The sequence below is a fragment of the Delphinapterus leucas genome, chromosome 2 (genome assembly GCF_059928025.1).
Source record: "Delphinapterus leucas isolate spDelLeu-1000000601 "Yukka" chromosome 2, BTC_Dleu_Yukka2, whole genome shotgun sequence".
In the NCBI taxonomy this organism is placed as follows: domain Eukaryota; kingdom Metazoa; phylum Chordata; class Mammalia; order Artiodactyla; family Monodontidae; genus Delphinapterus; species Delphinapterus leucas.
In genome coordinates, this window is record NC_143130.1 from 23,718,176 (window position 1) to 23,740,677 (window position 22,502).

Consider the following 22,502-nt stretch of genomic DNA (forward strand, 5'->3'; position numbering starts at 1 on the left):
CGTGGTCTCATTCAGTCTCGCTTCTTCTCGCAGGATGGAACGAAGCCTCGCGAGCGTTGGGGGTGGTGGTGCCCAGGCTTCCGAAGCCCCACCTCCTTCAGACTAGCAGAGGATATTTGTCCTGCCCACCCCCGCCAGCCCTGTTCCGCTTCCGGTCAACCAGGCGCTGGTCTGGGGGAACTTGTTGCTGCGGAGGGCGCGATGGGGAAATCAGATTTTCTTACCCCTAAGGCCATCGCCAACAGAATCAAGTCCAAGGGGCTTCAGAAGTTGCGCTGGTATTGCCAGATGTGCCAGAAGCAGTGCCGGGACGAGGTAAGCGGGCCCGGGGCGACCCCGTGTCCACCCCCTCCTCTCCCCGGAGGGACCCCGCTGGAGATGCAGGCTGAGGTCCCCGACGCCGGGGTGAGGGCCTGGGTCTCCCGTCCCTAGTCGTGGGGGCTGCGCAGGGTGAGTCAAGGACTCAACTCAGTAGGACCGTCCTTCCCTTCAGCCCCCGTCCTGGCAGAGAACCAGTGGCCTTTGACACCTCCTTGTTCCCCAGTCTAACCCCAAAAAAGAAGTGAAGTAAGAAAAGGTTTTGCAGCCCTCGGAGAAGTGACCCCACTCAAGTCAAGAAACGGGGGGTGAACAGTGCCGAGCCGGACGCCCGGGAGTGATAGTAACAGACGTCTCTGACTTGCCGTGGCTCTTAGACATGATCAGGGTGTACACCTCTTTTCGGGATCAGATGAAAAAGGAGAACTAAGCTCTTGCACACTAGTCACCTAACAAGCATTTATCGAGCACCTGCCATGTGCCAGGACCAGGATGTTATTGCGGGTGAGATGTGGCCTCTGGAGTCAGAATCAGAATTAGGAAGCCGACAAGTCACATTGTCTCTGCCTGTTTACTTATCTGAAAAGTGAGAATAGTAAGTGTCCCTACTTGTAAGATTGTTGTGAGTTTTAAATGAGTGAATTATGTGTAAGGTGGCTCAAGGGGTCTTTGAGCAGATCTTGAAAAAACTTTGCTGTGCTGTGGAGTTTACACTTTTCCCCATTATTTAGATGGATGATGAAGCACCTGGAAAAATTGAGAGCAGGCTAGTGACAGGATCACGTTTTTCTCTGGAGATTGAATTGGGTAGGAAAGGAAGAGCACTGGGCACTTGGAATAATCTAATCCAGTGTTTCTGCAAGTGAGGGATGAGATACTTTAGGTGGGCCTCACGTTGAATAACATTGATACAGTTATTCTCTTTCATTTCTCTTTACTACTAGTCAAGGTAAAATTCTTACACAGAAAACTAGAGACTAGTACAGGGAACATCCATATATCCACTACCCAGATTTAATGCTTTAAGTTTCACTTAACATTTTAAATACTTTGCCATGTTTCCTTTTCTCTGAAATATGTAAAGTAAATTACAAGCATCAGGGTATTTCACCTATAAATATTTAAATATGCTCCTCTAAAATATTAGGGTATTTTTCTATACAACCACAATATATGTCATCACACGTAACAAAATTAATAAATATTTCTTCATATCATCTGGTGCATACTCCATAGTCACATTTTCTCAATTGTTCCCATAAATGCTTTTTAAAACAGTTTTTTTAGCATGGGGAACTATATTCAATATCCTGTGATAAACCATAATGGAAAAGAATATGAAAAAGAATTATATATGTATGTATGTATATATATAAAAAACTGAATCACTTTGCCGTACAGCAGGAATTAACACAACATTGTAAATCAACTATACCTGAATAAAATAAAGTAAAAACAAAAACAAACAAACCCAGATCCAGTCAAAAGCTATACATTGGATTTGGTTATTTGAACTTTTTAAAAAATAGACTATTTTTTAGAGCAGTTTCAGGTTCACAGCAAAAATGAGCAGAAGGTACAGAGATTTCTCGTACCCACCCTGCCCTCAACATGTACAGCCTCCCCAACCATCAACCTGGTGCAACAGAATGGTACTTTTGTTACAGTCAATAACACTACATTGGCACATCATTAGCACCAAAGTCCATAGTTTGTATTAAGGTTCACTCTTGGTGTTGAACATTCTGTGGCTTTGGACAAATGTATCGTGACAAATATCCACCATTATAGTATCATACAGAATAGTTGCATTGCCCTAAAAATCTCTGTGGTGTCGGATGTTAGGACTTTTAATTCTCTCTCAATTTTAAATTTAAAATAGAATTCCCTCCCTTCCCCTCTGTTGTTTTTCTTGACATTGACTTGAAGAGGCTAGGCCAGTAATGATCCTAGAGGATTTCCCCTTTAACAATTAACTTTTCTTGTGGTTGTCGTTCGTCTTCTTTCTCTAACTCTTGTAATTTTTGTAAACTGGAACTTAGGTCTGAAGGCTTGTTAGGGTCAGGTTAAATATTTGGGAGCAGAATCCTTGATAGGTGACCCTGTGTATATCACATTGCATCAAATAAGAAAGCCCATGATGTCTGGGAGTGCTAAGAAAATTGAGTACAGTTGACAGCCTGTAAAGTAATGTTGGAAAGTAATATTTTCCCCTTTGCAAGAGCAAGTAACTATGGGGGAACTGGTAACAAATACTAGTGGAGTGTGGAATCGTGCCTATAGCTCCAATTTCCCATCAGCCTTTTACTCATGTGTTTTAACATCTTTGCTTGAGTCACTTATTTCATTAGAAGTTGAAAAGTGGTTATTTTTCTAGTTCTTTTTACATTTATTGTTGACCACCATTCTTTTGAAAAAATGAGCTTTTTCTCATTAACTAGGGTTATTTGGTTATCCTCAAATGTTATCCTAAAATAAAATTCCTCAGGGAAAGAGAAGACACGTTTGATTCTCTCTTTTAATTACTACTTTTCAGAGTAAGACACTTGGGGTGATTCTGACCTGTTTGCCCTCACATCTGTTCATTGCCCTTCCCTGCCTAGGGGAGGAGAAGCTGACCCCTACAAGCCCCCTCCCCTGTCTCTGTCTCTAATACCGGAAGAATGAGGGGGAGGGAGGTCAGATCTGGAGTATTCCCCTCCTGCCCATCCACTCCCTTGAGTTTCTAGAATTTAATAACATTATTTTGCTTTCATCTTACTGATTTATTTGTAATTTATGGGAAGTGGTGCTGGTTTTTCGTTTATGAGACTGATATCAAATCTCCTTTTAAGACGCAGTTAAGGAAGAGTAGTGCATAGGTAGGACACAGAAGAGGCAAGAATTGTGTAGGCATCTGTGGATGACTGAAGATTAGGAAACCGCTCTAAGCAAGCTGACCCCTACAAGCCCCCTCCCCTGTCTCTGTCTCTAATACCGGAAGAATGAGGGGGAGGGAGGTCAGATCTGGAGTATTCCCCTCCTGCCCATCCACTCCCTTGAGTTTCTAGAATTTAATAACATTATTTTGCTTTCATCTTACTGATTTATTTGTAATTTATGGGAAGTGGTGCTGGTTTTTCGTTTATGAGACTGATATCGAATCTCCTTTTAAGACGCAGTTAAGGAAGAGTAGTGCATAGGTAGGACACAGAAGAGGCAAGAATTGTGTAGGCATCTGTGGATGACTGAAGATTAGGAAACCGCTCTAAGCAAGATTGAGTGTTGAAATCAGGGCAGTGGCAATGGGATTGAGCCGAGGGACTGGGTAAGTTATTAGGTCGGCGGAGTAGACGTAGTGCTGAGTGGAGGTAGAGGACTCTGGGATGCTGTCCTGGGTCCTGGCCGGGTGACGGTACAGGACAGTGCTGTTCACCAAGATGGGGGAGACAGAGGAGAGGCACATTTTTCATTTCTCTTACTAGTGGAGAATCAGGTTCAAATGTTAAGTAGAATAGACACAAAGTCAAAACTTGCATGTTTTTTACAATCATCTGAAGAAGATACAGATTTAGTATGATAAAATAAGGTTTATGTATAAAATGCAAGTGTATTTTGGGTAATGAGCTAAAGTATAGGAAAGTGGGTGAAAATAGTTTCCTTAATGGAAATTCACTAATGACCCATTTTACCTTGTTGTAGTCCTCGAAACGCTTGCGTAACACTTTGTATGAAGTAGGTGCCCAATAGGAATTTGTTAAATTGAGTCAAAAAATAAAATCGCTCTTCTGTTACTGTGCCCTATAATGTTTGTTACTAATGTCTGTTTTCTAAAGCAGTATTTTTCTGTCTCTTTAATCTTCTGGGATTCTTTGATTAGCAGGGTTGCAAAACTCAACTTTATAAAAAAATTTTTTTAGAACGATAGGGTGCCTACAGCCAGTGACTTGATTATTTTTTACAATTTATCATCGAAGAGCAGCTTGTTAGGATTTAATTAAATACTTATATTTAGGGCCTATTATAATGAGCTAAATCAAGATTTAACCACTACCTTTACATTTTTGTAGAATGGCTTTAAGTGTCATTGTATGTCCGAATCTCATCAGAGACAACTACTGCTGGCTTCAGAAAATCCTCAGCAGTTTATGGATTATTTTTCAGAGTAAGTAACTCAAAGCCATCCTTATATCATAAGCTTTATTCAGTTGGACATTTAATAGATGCTTAATATTTAATATATTGGGAGCTCTGTTTATTCCTTACGTATTAATGTGATAGCTGTATTATCTTTGTGCTCAGTTTTTGTTTTGACAGTTTATCATTGTATGGAATTGTTAAAAAAGTATGTCTCACAAATCAGTCTTTCTTCCATTCACTACAAACATATGAAAAACCATTGCTCAGTCTAAAACAATTGTGGCTAAGAGCACAGGTCTGGAGTCAGACTGCTTGTCATTAAGTCCTTCAGAGCTGGGCTTCTCCACTCAGGAGCTGTGTGACTTTGGGTGAACTTATACAGTTTCTCTGTGCTTTAGTCCCCTCATCTGTAGGTTTTGTACCTTTCAGGTATTGTCTTTCCTTCATAGGGTTTATGCGAAGATTAAATGAGTTAATACTTTGAAAGTGTTTAGAAGAGTGGTCAGTACTCGATTAATATTAGCTGTTAATTATTATTATTACAATTAATATTTAGTCTTGCCTCCATCCCTTTCTTTCTTTCCAGGGTTTTAGACCTTTTGGTATTAAACCCCAAAGACTTTTGTTTATGTGGGTTATAGCTTGTAAATTAGGGATTAAAACTGAGACATTAAAAAAAATTTATTCATTTAAAATCACAATATAAGCCTATTACAGTTAAAATAACATTTTTACATGAAAATTAACTATATTTTCCAACACACAAAAAGCACACAAAAAAATAAGAGTGGTGTTGTTTTACATTTTTGCAAATCTCTTCAGTGTCTGTCTTCATATAACACAGTTGTATTCTCACATCTGCTTCTACCTTCATTCTCTTCTGAAATGTTGCTTGGTTGAAATACTTAGAGAAAGTCCAGCTTTTACACAGATGTGTAGTTGGAAGTGGGGGGAGTATTTTAATAGCCTTTTCACATAATTTTGGCTATTCTTCTATGATACTACATTGAAACACAATGGCGTGGTAGTTTCTTAAAGATTAGTTGCAATGTGGAATCAGAAACCATATAGCAAACCTTTTTTTTTTTTTTTTGTGGTACGTGGGCCTCTCACTGTTGTGGCCTCTCCCGTTGACGGAGCACAGGCTCTGGACGCGCAGGCTCAGCGGCCGTGGCTCACGGGCCCAGCCGCTTCACGGCATGTGGGATCTTCCCGGACCAGGGCACGAACCCATGTCCCCTGCATTGGCAGGCGGACTCCCAACCATTGTGCCAGTAGGGAAGCCCCTAGCAAACCTTTTGTACTCTATGACATTAAAATCCATGTGATATTTTACTTTATGTGGATCTTGTACCCATGTATGGTTTTGTAACATCACACATCAGTCATTTGGAAAATATTGCTTCATTGAGTTACACAGGTATTCTGAAATTCTGAACGGTGATACATTTTATTATGCAATATCATAAAATCATATTCACTAACGTCAACTCAGTGCTGTCAGAAACATCTTTAAGTATTGGGAAGTATGTCAGACTCGTGGTGGATGCTAGTTTACCAGAATTCATATTTTTTGCTTGAAAGCTCAAATTTTATCATTGGCAACAAATACTGTCAGTTGTTTTTCTTGACCTGACAGGCTCACTTTGTTTATTTTTGAGAAAATATCTACTGAATACTTAATTTGAAATAACTATTGTCTATATGTCTGTCATTTCTCAAATATCAAGTGATGCTTTCATGTCTCTGTGCCAGATGGGAACAGCCTTCTCTTTCTCTTCACCTGTAAATGTCTTGGTCAGAATGTATATCTTATTCACCTATGTTTATCTGTCACTTAACACAGTGTGCTCAGCTCAGAGGGACACATTAAGTGCCAACTTCATGTTTTATTATCAATAGAATGGGATAATTATGCCACATTCAGTAGCACTGAGACTCCATGAAGAATCCGCTCCAAAGATGTGTGGTCACTTTTGCTGTGCCACCTTTACCAAGACAAAAAGTTCCAACTCCAACTTGACTTTTAACTTTAATTCTTAAAAGCTGTAAACTTTCAGGATTTTTCCCTTGTTCAGTTTTTAAAAGTTCGGAACAGATATTAACGTAGATGTTTTATATATCATGTGCTCATGCAAACTGTACGATGGCTTAAATTTCAGGAAGGTGATGCTATGTATTTGTAGAAATCACCTTAATGCTTTCCCTCCCTGCTTTATTAGGGAATTCCGAAATGACTTCCTAGAACTTCTCAGGAGACGCTTTGGTAAGTATCTTAAGTCTTGTGCACATAATGACTTTATAATCTCATAATCTGCCCAGGGTCAGCAGTGTCCTAATTTCTTCTTAGGAACCAAGAGGGTTCACAACAACATCGTTTACAATGAGTACATCAGCCACCGAGAGCATATCCACATGAACGCCACGCAGTGGGAGACGCTGACAGATTTTACTAAGTGGCTGGGCAGAGAAGGTAAGAACAAGACATGATGTGGACAGTTGTTATATGGCTGCACTGCAGGGAGGGAGAGAATGATCATATTTTCTGTGTAAATTTATGAAAAAGAGGATGAGCAGGGCAATTAGAAACTGGCGGAGAGGAGCATAATCTTCCAGGATTGATTTTGTGCACTGCAGGTGTGTAAGAGCGTCTGGAGTGATTCTTTCAACAGTGCAAAGGTACATCACTGAAGCATCCACTCGTTAGGTTAAGGACCAGTACCCGTCCTCTTCCACTTTTCCCACTACATTCGTTGCACTTCTGGAAGCTTTTGTTACCCCTTCTTAAGGCAGTTTTTAAATTTGCTGCCTCTTTTTCCATTTCTAATAGGATGGAAAGTTCAGGAAAAGAACAGAGAAAGAAATTTTGTATCAGGGTATTAGTTATTGAGTGTGTTTCTTTATTCCATTTTGGGGAAGATTTCTGCTTGGTTAAGTTAGAATATCCTGTACTCAGTGGATGTTAAGTACTTAGAGACAGTTGAATAATTGCTAGCAAGATAATGCTTTTTTTAATGTTTTCCTTGTTTAAATGTGTTGCCTCAACCTAGTCAAAAATCAAAATAATATTTCTTTTCTCTTTAAAGAGATAAAATATTCCAATTAAAGTCTAAATGTCACTAACTGTAAATATGGAAAATTCATGTGCTGTATGAATTTGTGTATTTGAATGTGTTTGAATGAGTGTATTTGAATGAATGAGTAAATACTGCAGAGAGAGACCACATTTATATGTACTTTCAGCTTTGATTGTATTCAAAATTATAGTGTCCGTTACTGTTTTTTTTTTTAAATCCATTACTTTTTTTAAGGCTTGTGCAAAGTGGACGAAACACCAAAAGGCTGGTATATTCAGTATATAGATAGGGACCCTGAGACGATCCGCCGGCAGCTGGAACTAGAGAAGAAGAAGAAGCAGGACCTTGATGATGAAGAAAAAACTGCCAAATTTATTCAAGAACAAGTGAGAAGAGGTCTGGAGGGGAGAGAGCAGGTGGGCATCATCAAGAGAGGCAATAGACAAAGGTCTGAAGAAGAAAAATCGCTTGTTTGTTTAAGCCTTGAACGAGTTTTGTAGGAGAAAGGGCATAGCCAAGTATAAAAGTCCAGGCTGTGGAGTTGAGACAAACCTGGGTCCATTCCTGACTTACTGACTTCACAAGTTTGTGTAATTATGGAATCTTCTAAACCTCAGTTTCCTTATCTCTAAAATAGAGTCAGTAGCTAGTGTCAAAGACATAAACAGAGCATTTCAACTGATTATAATTAATGCAGTGCTGGGAATGAACACAGTGTGTGAGAACACAGAGGCCTGGCACTTGCTCCAGCCTGGGGAGGACCTAGAATATTTGGAGGTAGCTACATCCCCTAGGCTGAGGAGTCTTGAGGAATTAATGGGTAAAATCCAGGTAGATGGGGAAGGGAAAGCATGATAAAGTTGGTTCAGGTGTTAGAATAACTAGATCAAGGCATTTATTCCAACAGACATTTATTGGTCACTTCCTGTGTGCCAGGCGTTCTTCTAGGCACTGGGGATACAGCCAGTGGACAAAAGATAAAAATCCCTGCCCTCAAGGAGCTTACATACTAGAAGTTGTGTGTGAGCAGGAAAATACAGCCTAGTGTGTATGTGAAACTACTAGCCATTTAGTATTTTTAAAAACTTTTTATTGTGGTGTAGCACACATGAAGTAAAGTGGATGATGTGCATTAATCTTAAGGTTACAGCTCGATGAACTTTCACATATGTATGTGTCTTTAGATGGATGGATGGATGGATCAATAGATAGGTAGTCCATGTGGCCACCACTCAGATCAAGATATGGAACATTTCTACTATCCTAGAAGGTTTCCTCATGCCCATTCCCAATTAATATTCCTTGTCCTCTAAGAAGAAAGCACTGTTCTGATATACTATTGGTTGTTGGTTAGTTTAGTCTGCCCTTGAACTTTGTAGGAATGGAATCATCCAGTTTGTTCTCTCTGTGTCTGGCTTCCTTAGCTCACCATAATGTTCTGTATGTGTAGTTCGTCTACATCCTTTCCTATCAGTGCTTCACTCTTTTTTGATTGATGTATTTCATTTTACGAATGTAATGCAATTTATTTATCCACTCTCCTGTTGAGAAGCATGTGGCTCGTTTCCAGTTTTTAGCTATTATGAGTACAGCTGCTCTGATCATTGTTGAGCACATGTTGTATAAGCTGTTGAGTACAGAGTGATGCAGGAAGCAGCAGGCGATGAGAAGTAAGACATCAGTGAGGATCACTTTGTCAATCAACTTTTGTGCCATGTTGATTGAACTCTTTGATAAGTGAGAGAGTGAATGTGTGTTACGTTACTTACATTAACATGCATATTGTCACACAATCTTTTAGAAGTTTTCTACATTAAATTAAAACAGGAACAGTGCTTCAACTGCTGTAAATGTGAAATTTAAACTCCTTAAGACTGAAAGCTTTTTATTCTCTTGCTTTTTAAAAATTTAAATCTTCATTTTCAATAGAGAAAATATTATAACTTCCTATCGTGGAAATCACGAAGGATTCACATCTTGTACTGAGGAAAGAGGTTTACTTTTTGGAATAACATTATTCTGTAACATTTTAGCTTAATATTGCTAAAACCTTCAAGTTACTTATACTTTTCAGGTGTAAACAGTATCTTTACCCAAAAAGCAGGGGAAATTCTATTGATCAGTGCTTCCTCATTCTACATTTAAACTTATCAATTTTTTCAAAGTAAGATCATGTTCTTTTGTGTTCTTTTGTGAAATCCTATATGGACATTACCTAACAAAATATTTTAGCTAGATCTCAAGGTCATCCTTCTTATTTATCAGTAGTAACAACAATTAACATTTATCAAACACTACGGCAGGCACTATGCTAAGTGTTTTATTTATATTATCCTAATTAACCCTTATCATAACTCTAAACATGTAGGTTATCCCTACTTTAAAGATGTAATGATTGAGCCTTCAGGGAGATGATGAGATTGACCGAGATGACAAGGCTCATAGGTGGCAGGGGAGGATTTTATACACAGTCTTCTTCGAGTTAGTCTTAGACCCTTGATCATTACACTAAAGCGTACTACAAAAGGGAAAGGTTTTGCTGTTTAAAGTAATCCTCTAGCTAAGATTCCTAGAATTTATTGCTCTATGTTGTTGTTTCCTGCTTAAATTGTAATAGAAATAAAAATGTAGGTAAACTTCTGCAGTTCGGTATAGAAAAGCTACTTTTTTCCCCCCGTAGAATAATTCTTTATTGGAGAATATTTGCAATACATATAATTTCTTAATTAGTATCTTAACCATTTTAGGTAGCAAGTCATAATTAAGGACTATTGAATATTGATGGTAAATGCAGTTGTGAACCAAACCTTCTAACTTTTTTTTTTAAAGGAAGTCCCTGTTTTTACGGAATTAAGCAGAGAAAATGATGAAGAAAAAGGTATTTTTACTTTTCTTTCTTCCTTTTTTAATATGGATGCTTTTGTATTGGCTCTGCCAAAAACTAGCAACATGTTTGGGAGCAAGAGGTGTTATCTGTCTGGATTATTCTCCTCAGTAAAATGAAAAGGCGATAACAATGAATTGGATGGAATGCCTACAGCAACAAGTAACCAGACTGAGTAAAATGAGCCTAAACAATAAGGAAATACCTTGCCATACCAAGAGTCCCAGAGGTAGGATGGTTCTGGATGCCACACTATCAGTAGCTGGACCCAAGGTGGCTGCCGGCAGTCCAGCCATCATATGCAGACCCAGTATTGTCCAGAGGAAGGCAGAGAGCATCTCCGTCCTTTGGAGTCCACTGTGAGCAAGGAAACTTTTCCTAGAAGACCTTCTTCCCACCAGCAGACTTCCTTTTGAATGTCATTGACCAGACTGTATCACATGTCCACCTCAAAAATAGTCACTTGGAAAGGGAGTGGAATTATTTTGATTGGTTCAGACCAAAGAGCCTTACTAATCACCTCCCATAGGTCCCACCCCCTAGTCCCATCACCTTGGGCATTGGGTTTTCAGCATTTGGATTTGGGAGGGGACACAAACCTTCAGACCGTAGCATCCTCCAAGCCATACGTGAGGGGTATGGACACCCAAACAAAATTGGATTCCTGTTACCAAGGGGAGAGGGGCAGTGGAGTGGGGAAGTGGCCAAGGCTGTCTGCTACATCACATGATGGTCTTTCCCAGCTCTGTAAGCATCAGTCCAGTATATTTTACAGGAGTTTATGATCTCTGGGTAGGAGCATTCCAGCTCTCATGTATTCAAAATGTCCATGAATTTCTACATAGCTGCATTGTGATATTTATTATAATTTTAATTATAATTTTGTTTTATTATATCTGATGTTTTATAGTAATTTTCCTGAAATATATATGGAATACCAATTCTTTTCTTCCAGTTACATTTAATTTGAATAAAGGAGCATGTAGTTCAGGAGGAGCATCTTCCAAATCAAGGTGAGCTATGTGAACAGGTATCTTAGAACCTGAAAATTTTGATGAAATGTTGATTACTACATTTTAAAAGGTGCAGAACTGTGAATTATTTTTTTCTGGTTTTTATTTTCATCTCTTTTTCCTTTTTGTTTAATGATTGTTTTGTTTTGTTTTATTTTCTTAGGAACTGGTTTTTTTCTATTTGCCTATGATGAGCTGATTATATCTTTTAAGGAAAAGCTCATTTTCATTAAATGCTTCACATGGTAAACATTAGCTTCTCCCTGAAAGCTTCTCCACTTAAAGGTTCTTTCTGTGCTATGGCAATACTATTGAGTTTTCTGTCATAGCCCACTATCAAGTTTGTTAACTGGAGTATGTTTTACCTGCTCTATTATGATTTTCTGAGAACAGACTAACTTATTCAACTATCTCCTTAGCACCTAGTAGAATATAAGTGCATTAGTAGACACTTAGTAATAATTGCCTTCCCTTCTAGATGGTGTGGTACTGAGCAAGACTTGACCAGGCTTTTCTATAAAGAGCCACATAGTAAATATTTTAGACTTTGTTGGCCATGTGTCTTTGTCATCACTTAACTCTGCTCTCAGAGCGAGGATGCAGCCATAGATGATACATAAGTGAATGAGCTTGGCTGTGTTCCAATAAAATCTTATTTATAAAAACAGGCAGCAGACTGGATCTGGCCCTCAACTGCAATTTTTCAAGCCCTGGTATGGCACGTAGTCAGGTATTTATATCTACTTTTCATGTTCTCTTCTCTTGCAGTTCTCATATATTCTTTCACCAAATATCTGTGCAGTACTTATGATGTGCATTGCATTCAGTTTGGTTATGGAGGTGAAAAGATAAATCAGACAGGATATTCAGAAGGGCACTTTATATTCAGTATCTACTGGAATTTAGTTTTAAGCTGGGTGATTTGCTCTTTTACTTAATATTCCACCTAACTCAGTTTTTTGTTGGTGGGAGTTTTTTTTCTTTTTGGTTTACAGGCTAGTGGTTATTTGCACGACTAAATAAGTGTCTAGGAGAATTGAAGGAAACGGGCAGTCTGAGTCAGCAGTGCCTAACTGCTTCAGGATGACTTGCCAACTGTCTTAACTTTAATCAAAGTGTTTCAGTAGTAACATCTATATTAGATATCATGAAGAAATTGGTTAATTGGGTTCTATATATGATACATTTGAAAAGAAAATTTCTTTTCAAAATATTGCTGTGATATGACTAGGAAGACAGACTGCAGTATATCTTAACACATGCCATATAGTTTTGGACCCTTATGTGTTTCTATTTTCCTTTATTATTTGTTATTCCTAAGTGTAGATGAATGCTGATATTGGTCCCACTGGGCCCCAAATTGATCGCCCTTATGTTAGTTTTCTATGGCTGCTGTAACAAGTTACCACAAACTAGGCGGCTTGAAACAGCAGAAATTGATTCTGTCTCTGGAGGCCAGAGTTCTGAAATCAGTATCCTTGAGCCAAAATCAAGGTGTCTGCAGGCCTGTGCTCCCCCCAGAGTCTCTGGGGAGAATCTGTTCCTCACCTCTTCCGGCTTCTGGTGGCTGCAGGCATTCCTGGGCTTTGGGTTGCATCCCTTCAGATTTACCTCTGCTCTATCTTCACATCACCTTCCCCTCTGTGTGTCATCCCCCTCTGCTTCCCTCTTTTTTTTTTAATTTATTTTTAAATTTTATTTTTATTTATTTATTTGGTTGGTTGGTTGGTTGGTTGTGTTGGGTCTTCGTTGCTGCACGTGGGCTTTCTCTAGTTGTATCGAGCGGGGGCTACTCTTCGTTGCAGTTCGTGGTCTTCTCACTGCAGTGGCTTCTCTTGTTGCGAAGCTTGGGCTTTAGGCGCGTGGGGTTCAGTAGTTGTGGCTCGCGGGCTCTAGAGCGCAGGCTCAGTAGTTGTGGCTCACGGGCTTATTTGCTCCACAGCATGTGGGATCTTCCCGGACCAGGGATCGAACCCGTGTCCCCTGCATTGGCAGGCAGATTCTTAACCACTGCACCACCAGGGAAGTCCCTGCTTCCCTCTTAAAGGATGCCTGTGGTTGCAGTTAGAGCCCACCCAGATAATCCAGAATAATCTCATTTTAAAATCTTTAACTTAATCCCATTTGTAAAGACCCTTTTTCCAAATAAGGTGACCTTTGTAGGTTCCAAGGATGAGGACCTGATAGCTTTGGGGGTCTGCTATTCAACTTATTACATCCCTATGCCAAACTGTGATTTAGTAAAAACATTAGTTTTATTTGACCAAGTTCTGTGACTTCTGTCTCAACTGTCTCTAATAATGTGAAAATAGTGTTGCAGATAATACAATGGAGAGACTATCTAAGTTTTCTTTTTCTGAAATTATGGTGTATTTTTTTAGAGGTTGGGATTTATTTTCCTGTTGATTTATATCTCTTATATATTTAAAACCCAGAATTAACTAAGTTATCTAGATACCAAAAATGGATAATTTAGGCTGTGTGAGGCACAAAGATAAGCCCTGCTTCCCCATTGCTGGAACAAAGATTACTCAGTTCTCACTTCTGTTTTTCCTTTGGGCTTCCCTGTCTCTTTTTTTTCTTTAACGCCTTTATTGAATATAATTGCTTTATAATGTTGTGTTGGTTTCTGCTGTATAACAAAGTGAATCAGCTGTATGTATACATATATCCCCATATCCCCTCCCTCTTGCACCTCCCTCCCACCTTCCCTATCCCACTCCTCTAGGTGGTCACAAAGCACCGACCTGATCTCCCTGTGCTATGTGGCTGCTTCCCACTAGCTACCTATTTTACATTTGGTAGTATGTATATGTCCATGCCACTCTCTCACTTTGTCCCAGCTTACCCTTGCCCCTCCCTGTGTCCTCAAGTCCATTCTCTATGTCTCTGTCTTTATTCCTGTCCTGCCCCTAGGTTTTTCAGAACCATTTTTTTTTAGATGCCATATATATGTGTTAGCATACGGTGTTTCTTTTTCTCTTTCTGACTTACTTCACTCTGTAGGACAGACTCTAGGTCCATCCACCTCACTACAAATAGCTCAGTTTCGTTTCTTTTTATGGCTGAGTAATATTCCATGGTATATATGTGCCACATCTTCTTTATCCATTCATCTGTTGATGGACACTTAGCATGCTTCCATATCCTGGCTGTTGTAAATAGTGCTGCAATGAACATTGTGGTACATGACTTTTTGAATTATGGTTTTCTCAGGGTATATGCCCAGTAGTGGGATTGCTGTGTCATATGGTAGTTCTACTTCTAGTTTTTTAAGGAACCTACATACTGTTCTACATAGTGGCTGTATCAATTTACATTCCCACCAACAGTGCAAGAGGGTTCCCTTTTCTCCACATCCTCTCCAGCATTTATTGTTTATAGATTTTTTTGATGATAGCCATTCTGACCGGTGTGAGGTGATACCTCACTGTAGTTTTGATTTGCATTTCTCTAATGATTAATGATGTTGAACATCCTTTCATGTGTTTGTTGGCAATCTGTATATCTTCTTTGGAGAAATGTCTATTTAGATCTCCTGCCCATTTTTGGATTGGGTTTTTTTTTTTTTGATATTGAGCTGCATGAGCTGCTTGTATATTTTGGAGATTAATCCTTTGTCAGTTGCTGCGCTTGCAAATATTTTCTCCCATTCTGAGAGTTGTCTTTTCATCTTGTTTATGGTTTCCTTTGTGCAAAAGCTTTTAAGTTTCATTAGGTCCCATTTGTTTATTTTTGTTTTTATTTCCATTTCTCTAGGAGGTGGGTCAGAAAGGATCTTGCTGTGATTTATGTCGTAGAGTGTTCTGCCTATGTTTTCCTCTAAGAGTTTTATAGTGTCTGGCCTTACATTTAGGTCTTTAATCCATTTTGAGTTTATTTTTGTGTATGGTGTTAGGGGGAGTTCTAATTTCATTCTTTTACATGTAGTGGTCCAGTTTTCCCAGCACCACTTATTAAAGAGGGTGTCTTTTCTCTATTGTATATTCTTGCCTCCTTTATCAAAGGTAAGGTGACCATATGTGTGTGGGTTTAACTCTGGGCTTTCTATCCTGTTCCATTGATCTATACTTCTGTTTCTGTGCCAGTACCATACTGTCTTGATTACTGTAGCTTTGTAGTATAGTCTGAAGTCAGGGAGCGTGATTCCTCCAGCTCCGTTTTTCTTTCCCAAGATTTCTCTGGCTATTCGGGGTCTTTTGTGTTTCCATACAAATTGTGAAAATTTTTGTTCTAGTTCTGTGAAAAATGCCATTGGTAGTTTGATAGGGATTGCATTGAATCTGTAGATTGTTTTGGGTAGTATAGTCATTTTCACAATGTTGATTCTTCCAATCCAAGAACATGGTGTATCTCTCCATCTGTTTGTATCATCTTTAATTTCTTTCACCAGTGTCTTATAGTTTTCTGCATACAGGTCTTTTGTCTCCTTAGGTAGGTTTATTCCTAGGTATTTTATTCTTTTTGTTGCAGTGGTAAATGGGAGTGTTTCCGTAATTTCTCTTTCAGATTTTTCATCATTAGTGTATAGGAATGCAAGAGATTGCTGCATTAATTTTGTATCCTGCTCCTTTACCAAATTCATTGATTAGCTCTAGTAGTTTTCTGGTAGCATCTTTAGGATTCTCTGTGTATAGTATCATGTCATCTGCAAACAGTGACAGTTTTACTTCTTCTTTTCTGAGTTTGGATTCCTTTTATTTCTTTTTCTTCTCTGATTGCTGTGGCTAAAACTTCCAAAACTAAGTTGAATAGTAGCAGTGAGAGTGGGCAACCTTGTCTTGTTCCTGATCTTAGAGGAAATGGTTTCAGTTTTTCACCATTGAGAATGATGTTTTCTGTGGGTTTGTCATATATGGCCTTTATTATGTTGAGGTAAATTCCCTCTGTGCCTACTTTCTGGAGAGTTTTGATCATAAATGGGTGTTGAATTTTGTCAAAAGCTTTTTCTGCATCTATTGAGATGATCATATGGTTTTTCTCCTTCAGTTTGTTAATATGGTGTATCACATTGATTCATTTGTGTATATTGAAGAATCCTTGCATTCCTGGGATAAACGCCACTTGAACATGCTGTATGATCCTTTTAATGTGCTGTTGGTTTCTGTTTCCTAGTATTTTGTTGAGGATTTTTGCATCTGTATTCATCAGTGATATTGGCCTGTAGTTTTCTTTTTTTGTGACATCTTTGGTTTTGGTATCAGGGTGTTGGTGGCCTCATAGAATGAGTTTGGCAGTGTTCCTCCTTCTGCTATATTTTGGAAGAGTCTGAGAAGAATACGTGTTAGCTCTTCTCTAAATCTTTGATAGAATTTGCCTGTGAAGCCATGTGGTCCTGGGCTTTTGTCTTTTGGAAGATTTTTAATCACAGTTTCAATTTAAGTGCTTGTGATTGGTCTGTTTATATTTTCTATTTATTCCTTGTTCAGTCTCAGAAGGTTGTGCTTTTCTAAGAATTTCTCCATTTCTTCCAGGTTGTCCATTTTATTGGCATATAGTTGCTTGCAGTAAGCTCTCATGATCCTTTGCATTTCTGCAGTGTCAGTTGTTACTTCTCCTTTTTCATTTCTAATTCTGTTGATTTGAGTCTTCTCCCTTCTTTTCTTGAAGAGTCTGGCTAATGGTTTATCAATTTTGTTTATCTTCTCAAAGAACCAGTTTTTAGTTTTATTGATCTCTGTGATTGTTTCCGTCATATCTTTTTCATTTATTTCTGATCCGATCTTTATGAATTCTTTCCTTCTGCTAACCTTGGGGGTTTTTTGTTTTTCTTTCTCTAATTGCTTTAGGTGTAAGGTTAGGTTGTTTATTTGAGGTTTTTCTTGTTTCTTGAGATAGGATTGTATTGCTGTAAACTTCCCTCTTAGAACTGTTTTTGCTGCATCCCATAGTTTTGGGATGTTGTGTTTTCATTGTCATTTGTTTCTAGGTATTTTTTGATTTCCTCTTTGATTTCTTCAGTGATCTCTTGGTTATTTAGTAGTGCATTGTTTAGCCTCCATGTGTTTGTATTTTTTACAGGTTTTTTTCCTCTTATTGATATCTAGTCTCATAGTATTGTGGTTTGAAAAGATACTTGATATGATTTCAGTTTTCTTAAGTTTACCAAGGCTTGATTTGTGACCCAAGGTATGATCTATCCTGGAGAATGTTCCATGAGCACTTGAGAAAAAAGTGTATTCTTTTGTTTTTGGATAGAATGTCCTATAAATATTAGTTAAGTCCATCTTGTTTAATGTGTCATTTAAAGCTTGTGTTTCCTTATTTATTTTCATTTTGGATGATCTGTCCATTGGTGAAGGTGGGGTGTTAAATTCCCCTACTATTATTGTGCTACTGTTGATTTCCCCTTTTATGGCTGTTAGAATTTGCCTTATGTATTGAGGTGCTCCTATGTTGGGTGCATAAATATTTACCATTGTTATATCTTCTTCTTTGGTTGATCCCTTGATCATTACGTAATGTCCTTCTTTGTCTCTTGTAATAGTCTTTATTTTAAAGTCTGTTTTGTCTGATATGAGAATTGCTATTCCAGCTTTCTTTTGATTTCCATTTGCATGGAATATCTTTTTCTCTCCCCTCACTTTCAGTCTGTATGTGTCCCTAGGTCTGAAGTGGGTCTCTTGTAGACAGCATATATATTGGTGTTGTTTTTGTATCCATTCAGCCAGCCTATGTCTTTTGGTTGGAGCATTTAATCCATTTACATTTAAGGTAGTTATCAATATGTATGTTCCTATTACCATTTTCTTAATTGTTTTGGGGGTTTTTTTGTAGGTATTTTCCTTCTCTTGTGTTTCCTGCCTAGAGAAGTTTCTTTAGCATTTGTTGTAAAGCTGGTTTGGTGGTGCTAAATTCTCTTAGCTTTTGCTTGTCTGTAAAGGTTTTAATTTCTCTGTCAAATGTAAATGAGATCCTTGCTGGGTAGAGTAATCTTGGTTGTAGGTTTTTCTCTCTCATCACTTCAGATATGTCCTGCCACTCCCTTCTGGCCTGCAGAGTTTCTGCTGAAAAATCAGCTGTTGGCCTTAAGGGGATTCCCTTGTATGTTATTTGTTGCTTTTCCCTTGCTGCTTTTAATATTTGTTCTTTGTATTTAATTTTTGATAGTTTGATTAATATGTGTCTTGGCGTGTTTCTCCTTGGACTTATCCTGTGTGCGACTCTGCACTTCCTGGACTTGATTGAGTATTTCCTTTCCCATATTAGGGAAGTTTTCAACTATAATCTCTTCATATATTTTCTCAGTCCCTTTCTTTTTCTCTTCTTCTTCTGGGACCCCTATAATTCAAATGTTGGTGTGTTTAATATTGTCCCAGAGGTCTCTGAGACTGTCCTCAATTCGTTTCATTCTTTTTTCTTTATTCTGCTCTGCAGTAGTTATTTCCACTATTTTATCTTCCTGGTCAGTTATCCGTTCTTCTGCCTCGGTTATTCTGCTATTGATTCCTTGTAAAGAATTTTTAATTTCCTTTATTGAGTTGTTCATCATTGTTTGTTTGCTCTTTAGTTCTTCTAGTTCCTTGTTAAACATTTCTTGCATTTTCTCCATTCTATTTCAAAGATTTTGGATCATCTTTACTATCATTACTCTGAATTCTTATTCAGGTAGACTGCCTATTTCCTCTTCATTTGTTTTATCTGGTGGTTTTTTACTTTGCTCCTTCATCTGCTGCATATTTCTGTGTTTTCTCATTTTGCTTAAATTACTGTGTTTGGGATCTCCTTTTCACAGGCTACAGGTTAGTAGTTCCCGTTGTTTTTGGTGTCTGCCCCCAGTGGGTTGTGTAGGCTTCCTGATGGAGGCGACTGGTTCCTGTGTACTGGTGGATGAGTCTGGATCTTGTCTTTTGGTGGGCAGGACTGTATCCGGTGGTGTGTTTTGAGGTGTCTGTGAACTTATTATGATTTTAGGCAGCCTCTCTGATAATGGGTGGGGTTGTGTTCCTGCGTTTCTAGTTGTTTGGCATGGGGTGTCCAGCACTGGAGCTTGCTGATCGTTGAGTTGAGCTGGGTCTTAGCGTTGAGACGGAGATCTCTGGGAGAGCTCTCGCCTATAGAGATTACATGGGGCCGGGAGGTCTCTGGTGGACCAAAGTCCTGAACTCGGCTGTCCTGCCTCAGAGGCTCAGGCCTGACACCCAACCGGAGCACCAAGACCCTGTCAGCCACACGCTGTCTTTGGTTTTCCGTCTCCAGGCACAGCCTGGCCTCCACACACCTCCGTGTCTCCAGGAAGGCTTGGCACTGGGCCCGGTCTGACAGGTAACTAATGAAGATTCCAGCTGTGTTCATACACATGAATAACACTGCCTGGGCCACAACTCATCAGCTCAGTAACTCCACTTCGGTGTGGCTTCCCTGTCTCTTAATTGCACACATGCTCACTCCAGTTACTGAAAGCAGAATCCTAGGGCTGTTCTAGAAGCCTTCCGTTCCATTTCCAGTCTGTTACTGTTCATTTCCTGCCTTGATTAACCTCATTTGACCCTGTCTCAATCTCTCACCTTTCTACTAGAATCTTTTTTTGGGCTGGAGGGGCATTATTGGTACAGCAGCTGGTGTAAGATTAAATATCATACAAAGCAAAGCTGGAAACAAATTGCCTATTTTCTTTTTTTTTTTTTTTTTCGGTATGTGAGCCTCTCACTGTTGTGGCCTCTCCCATTGCGGAGCACAGGCTCCAGACGCACAGGTTCAGCGGCCATGGCTCACGGGCCTAGCCGCTCCACGGCATGTGGGATCTTCCCGGACTGAGGCACGAACCTGTGTCCCCTGCATTGGCAGGTGGACTCTCAACTACTGTGCCACCAGAGAAGCCCTCAATTTTTATCATTTGTATAATTTTTGTTTTTCTAGAATATTCTTTTCAACGAGGTATTCAAATTTATTATCCGTTTTATTAATCTTTTAGAATACTGTCCTTCATCATGTCTCATCAACATTCTTTATATTTTTCATTTATTCATTTTAGCTCTAAGAGGTTCTTTTTTAAAATTTAATTAATTTTTGGCTGTGTTGGATCTTCATTGCTGTGCATGGGGGCTACTCTTCGTTGTGGTGCGTGGGCTTCTCATTGTGGTGGCTTCTCTTGTTGTGGAGCACGGGCTCTAGGTGCGCAGGCTTCCGTAGTTGTGGCACGCCGGCTCAGTAGTTGTGGCGCATGGGCTCAGTTGCTCTGTGGCACATGGGATCTTCCCGGACCAGGGATTGAACCCGTGTTCCCTATGTTGGCAGGCAGATTCTTAACCACTCTGCCACCAGGGAAGTCCCTCTAAGAGATTCTTGATATCACAAGCAGAAAGGAGCTTTCTGAACGTCAAATCTTACCATGTCTTTCTCTTGTTAAAGACTTTCAGCAATTTAGGCCATCGTCCATATGATAATCTCTAGTTGCGTTTGCAGGCGTACCACCTGCCATCTGCACCACAGCTCTGCTAAGCCATTTGTCTCCTAAGCACTCTGTGGTCTCACCCTCGCTTGCATCTACTGCTCTCTCTCCGTGCAATGCCCTCCGTATCTGTTCTCCCACTACATCATGAGATCCTGGTGGGCTATTCTGTCTAGCTTTTTATTCCCGATGATTCTCACATTTTAATCATTTAGTAATGCTGAATACATTTGCTAAATAGAAAACTTTATTTTTCCTATTCAGTTTAGTTTTCTTGTGTGGTGAAATATACATAACATAAGATGGTCCATTTTAACCACTTTTAAGTATACGATTCAGTGGCATTAAGTAGCTTCACATTGCTGTGCAACCATCGCCGGTATCCATCTCCAGATCTTTTCATCATCCAAAACTGAAACTCTGAACCCGCTAAAAAATAACTCCCCACGACACTTCCCCTTAGCCCCTGGTTACCTCTGTTCTACTCTTCTGTCTTTATGAACTTGACTACCTCATTTGAGTGGAATCATACAGTGTTTGTCTTTTTGTGTCTGGCTTCTTTCACTTAGCATAAGCTCTTCAGGGTTTATCCATGTTGTGGCATGGATCAGAATTTCGTTCCTTTTTAATCTGAATAATACCCCACTGTATATATAGACCACAGTTTGTTTATCCATTCATCTGTCAGTGAACATTTGAGTTGTTTTTACCTTTTGGCTCTTGTGATTAATGCTCTTCCGAACATCGGTGTACAGATACCTGTTCAAGTCCCTGCTTTCAATTCCTTTGGGTATTTACCTGTAAGTGGAATTGCTGGATTGTATGGTAATTCTGTGTTTAACTTTTAGAAGGTTTTCCACAGCAGCTGCAGTATTTTACATTCCCACCAGCAATTACACAAGGGTTCCAGTTTCTCCACATCCTTGCCAGTGCTTGTTATTTTCTGTAATTTTTTATAATAGCAATCCTAATGAGTGTGCGTAGTATTTCATTGTGGTTTTGATTTGCAGTTTCCGAATGATTAGTGATGTTAAGCATCTTTTCATGTGCTTTCTGGCCATTTATAGATCTTTGGAGAATTGTCTATTGTCCATTTTTAAATTGGGTTAAATTTCCAAGCTGAAACAAATACCAAAATATTGAATAATTTATAGATGTGTTTGACGACTCACTGTTGATAAAATTTGAGGAATCATGGAGAATGTGAGAAGACACAGAAAGCAGAAAAATAAGCAAATGTTTTTTCTAAAAGTGGAGAAAAATCTTCAGAACACAATAGTAGCTAGCTTTTCCTAGTGATTATAGTAGGAAATAGGTGGTTTGTGAACATGTAAGGAAGAAGTAATTACTAGACCCGAAAATAGCCACGTAATCCTAACTGCCCTTCTGCTGGGATTATTAGTGCCTATTATATAGACATATTGTGGTTGTTTATGATCTGGAATTATTGCTAAATTCAGTGGATTCCTAGCTCAAAGTACATTTAACTCCAAAGAATATTTATTTTGAGTAGCACGTTGAAGAGTGTATCTTTATTTGGACTTAATCTGTTCACAACCAATGTATATTATTTACAGTTGTCACAAACCTTAGAACTTAAAAATATGTCAGAGGATTGAATTATGGGACAAAACCTAGTAAGTGAAATATCGCAAGGGTAAATTTAAAGCCTTCCAGTTAGATAAAGAGAGAATGGCTTC

At 39.0% G+C, this 22,502-nt stretch overlaps 1 protein-coding gene across 2 annotated transcripts in view; it reads left to right on the top strand.

The window, feature by feature from the left end:
• Positions 1-89: 89 nt before the first annotated feature.
• The window catches only part of KIN (Kin17 DNA and RNA binding protein), a 40,421-nt gene continuing 18,008 nt past the window's right edge, over positions 90-22,502 (top strand). Inside the window, exons 1-7 of one of the 2 annotated variants that reach the window (XR_002645541.2) lie at positions 90-315; positions 4,368-4,462; positions 6,660-6,703; positions 6,788-6,910; positions 7,749-7,930; positions 10,344-10,392; positions 11,354-11,411. Coding sequence is in view for 1 of the 2 variants with exons in the window: in XM_022580263.2 (XP_022435971.1) it covers positions 202-315; positions 4,368-4,462; positions 6,660-6,703; positions 6,788-6,910; positions 7,749-7,930; positions 10,344-10,392; positions 11,354-11,411 (665 nt within the window). In the remaining variant the exon portion in view is untranslated. The remainder of the gene's footprint in view (positions 316-4,367; positions 4,463-6,659; positions 6,704-6,787; positions 6,911-7,748; positions 7,931-10,343; positions 10,393-11,353; positions 11,412-22,502) is intronic. The other variant, XM_022580263.2, reaches the window with a different exon arrangement.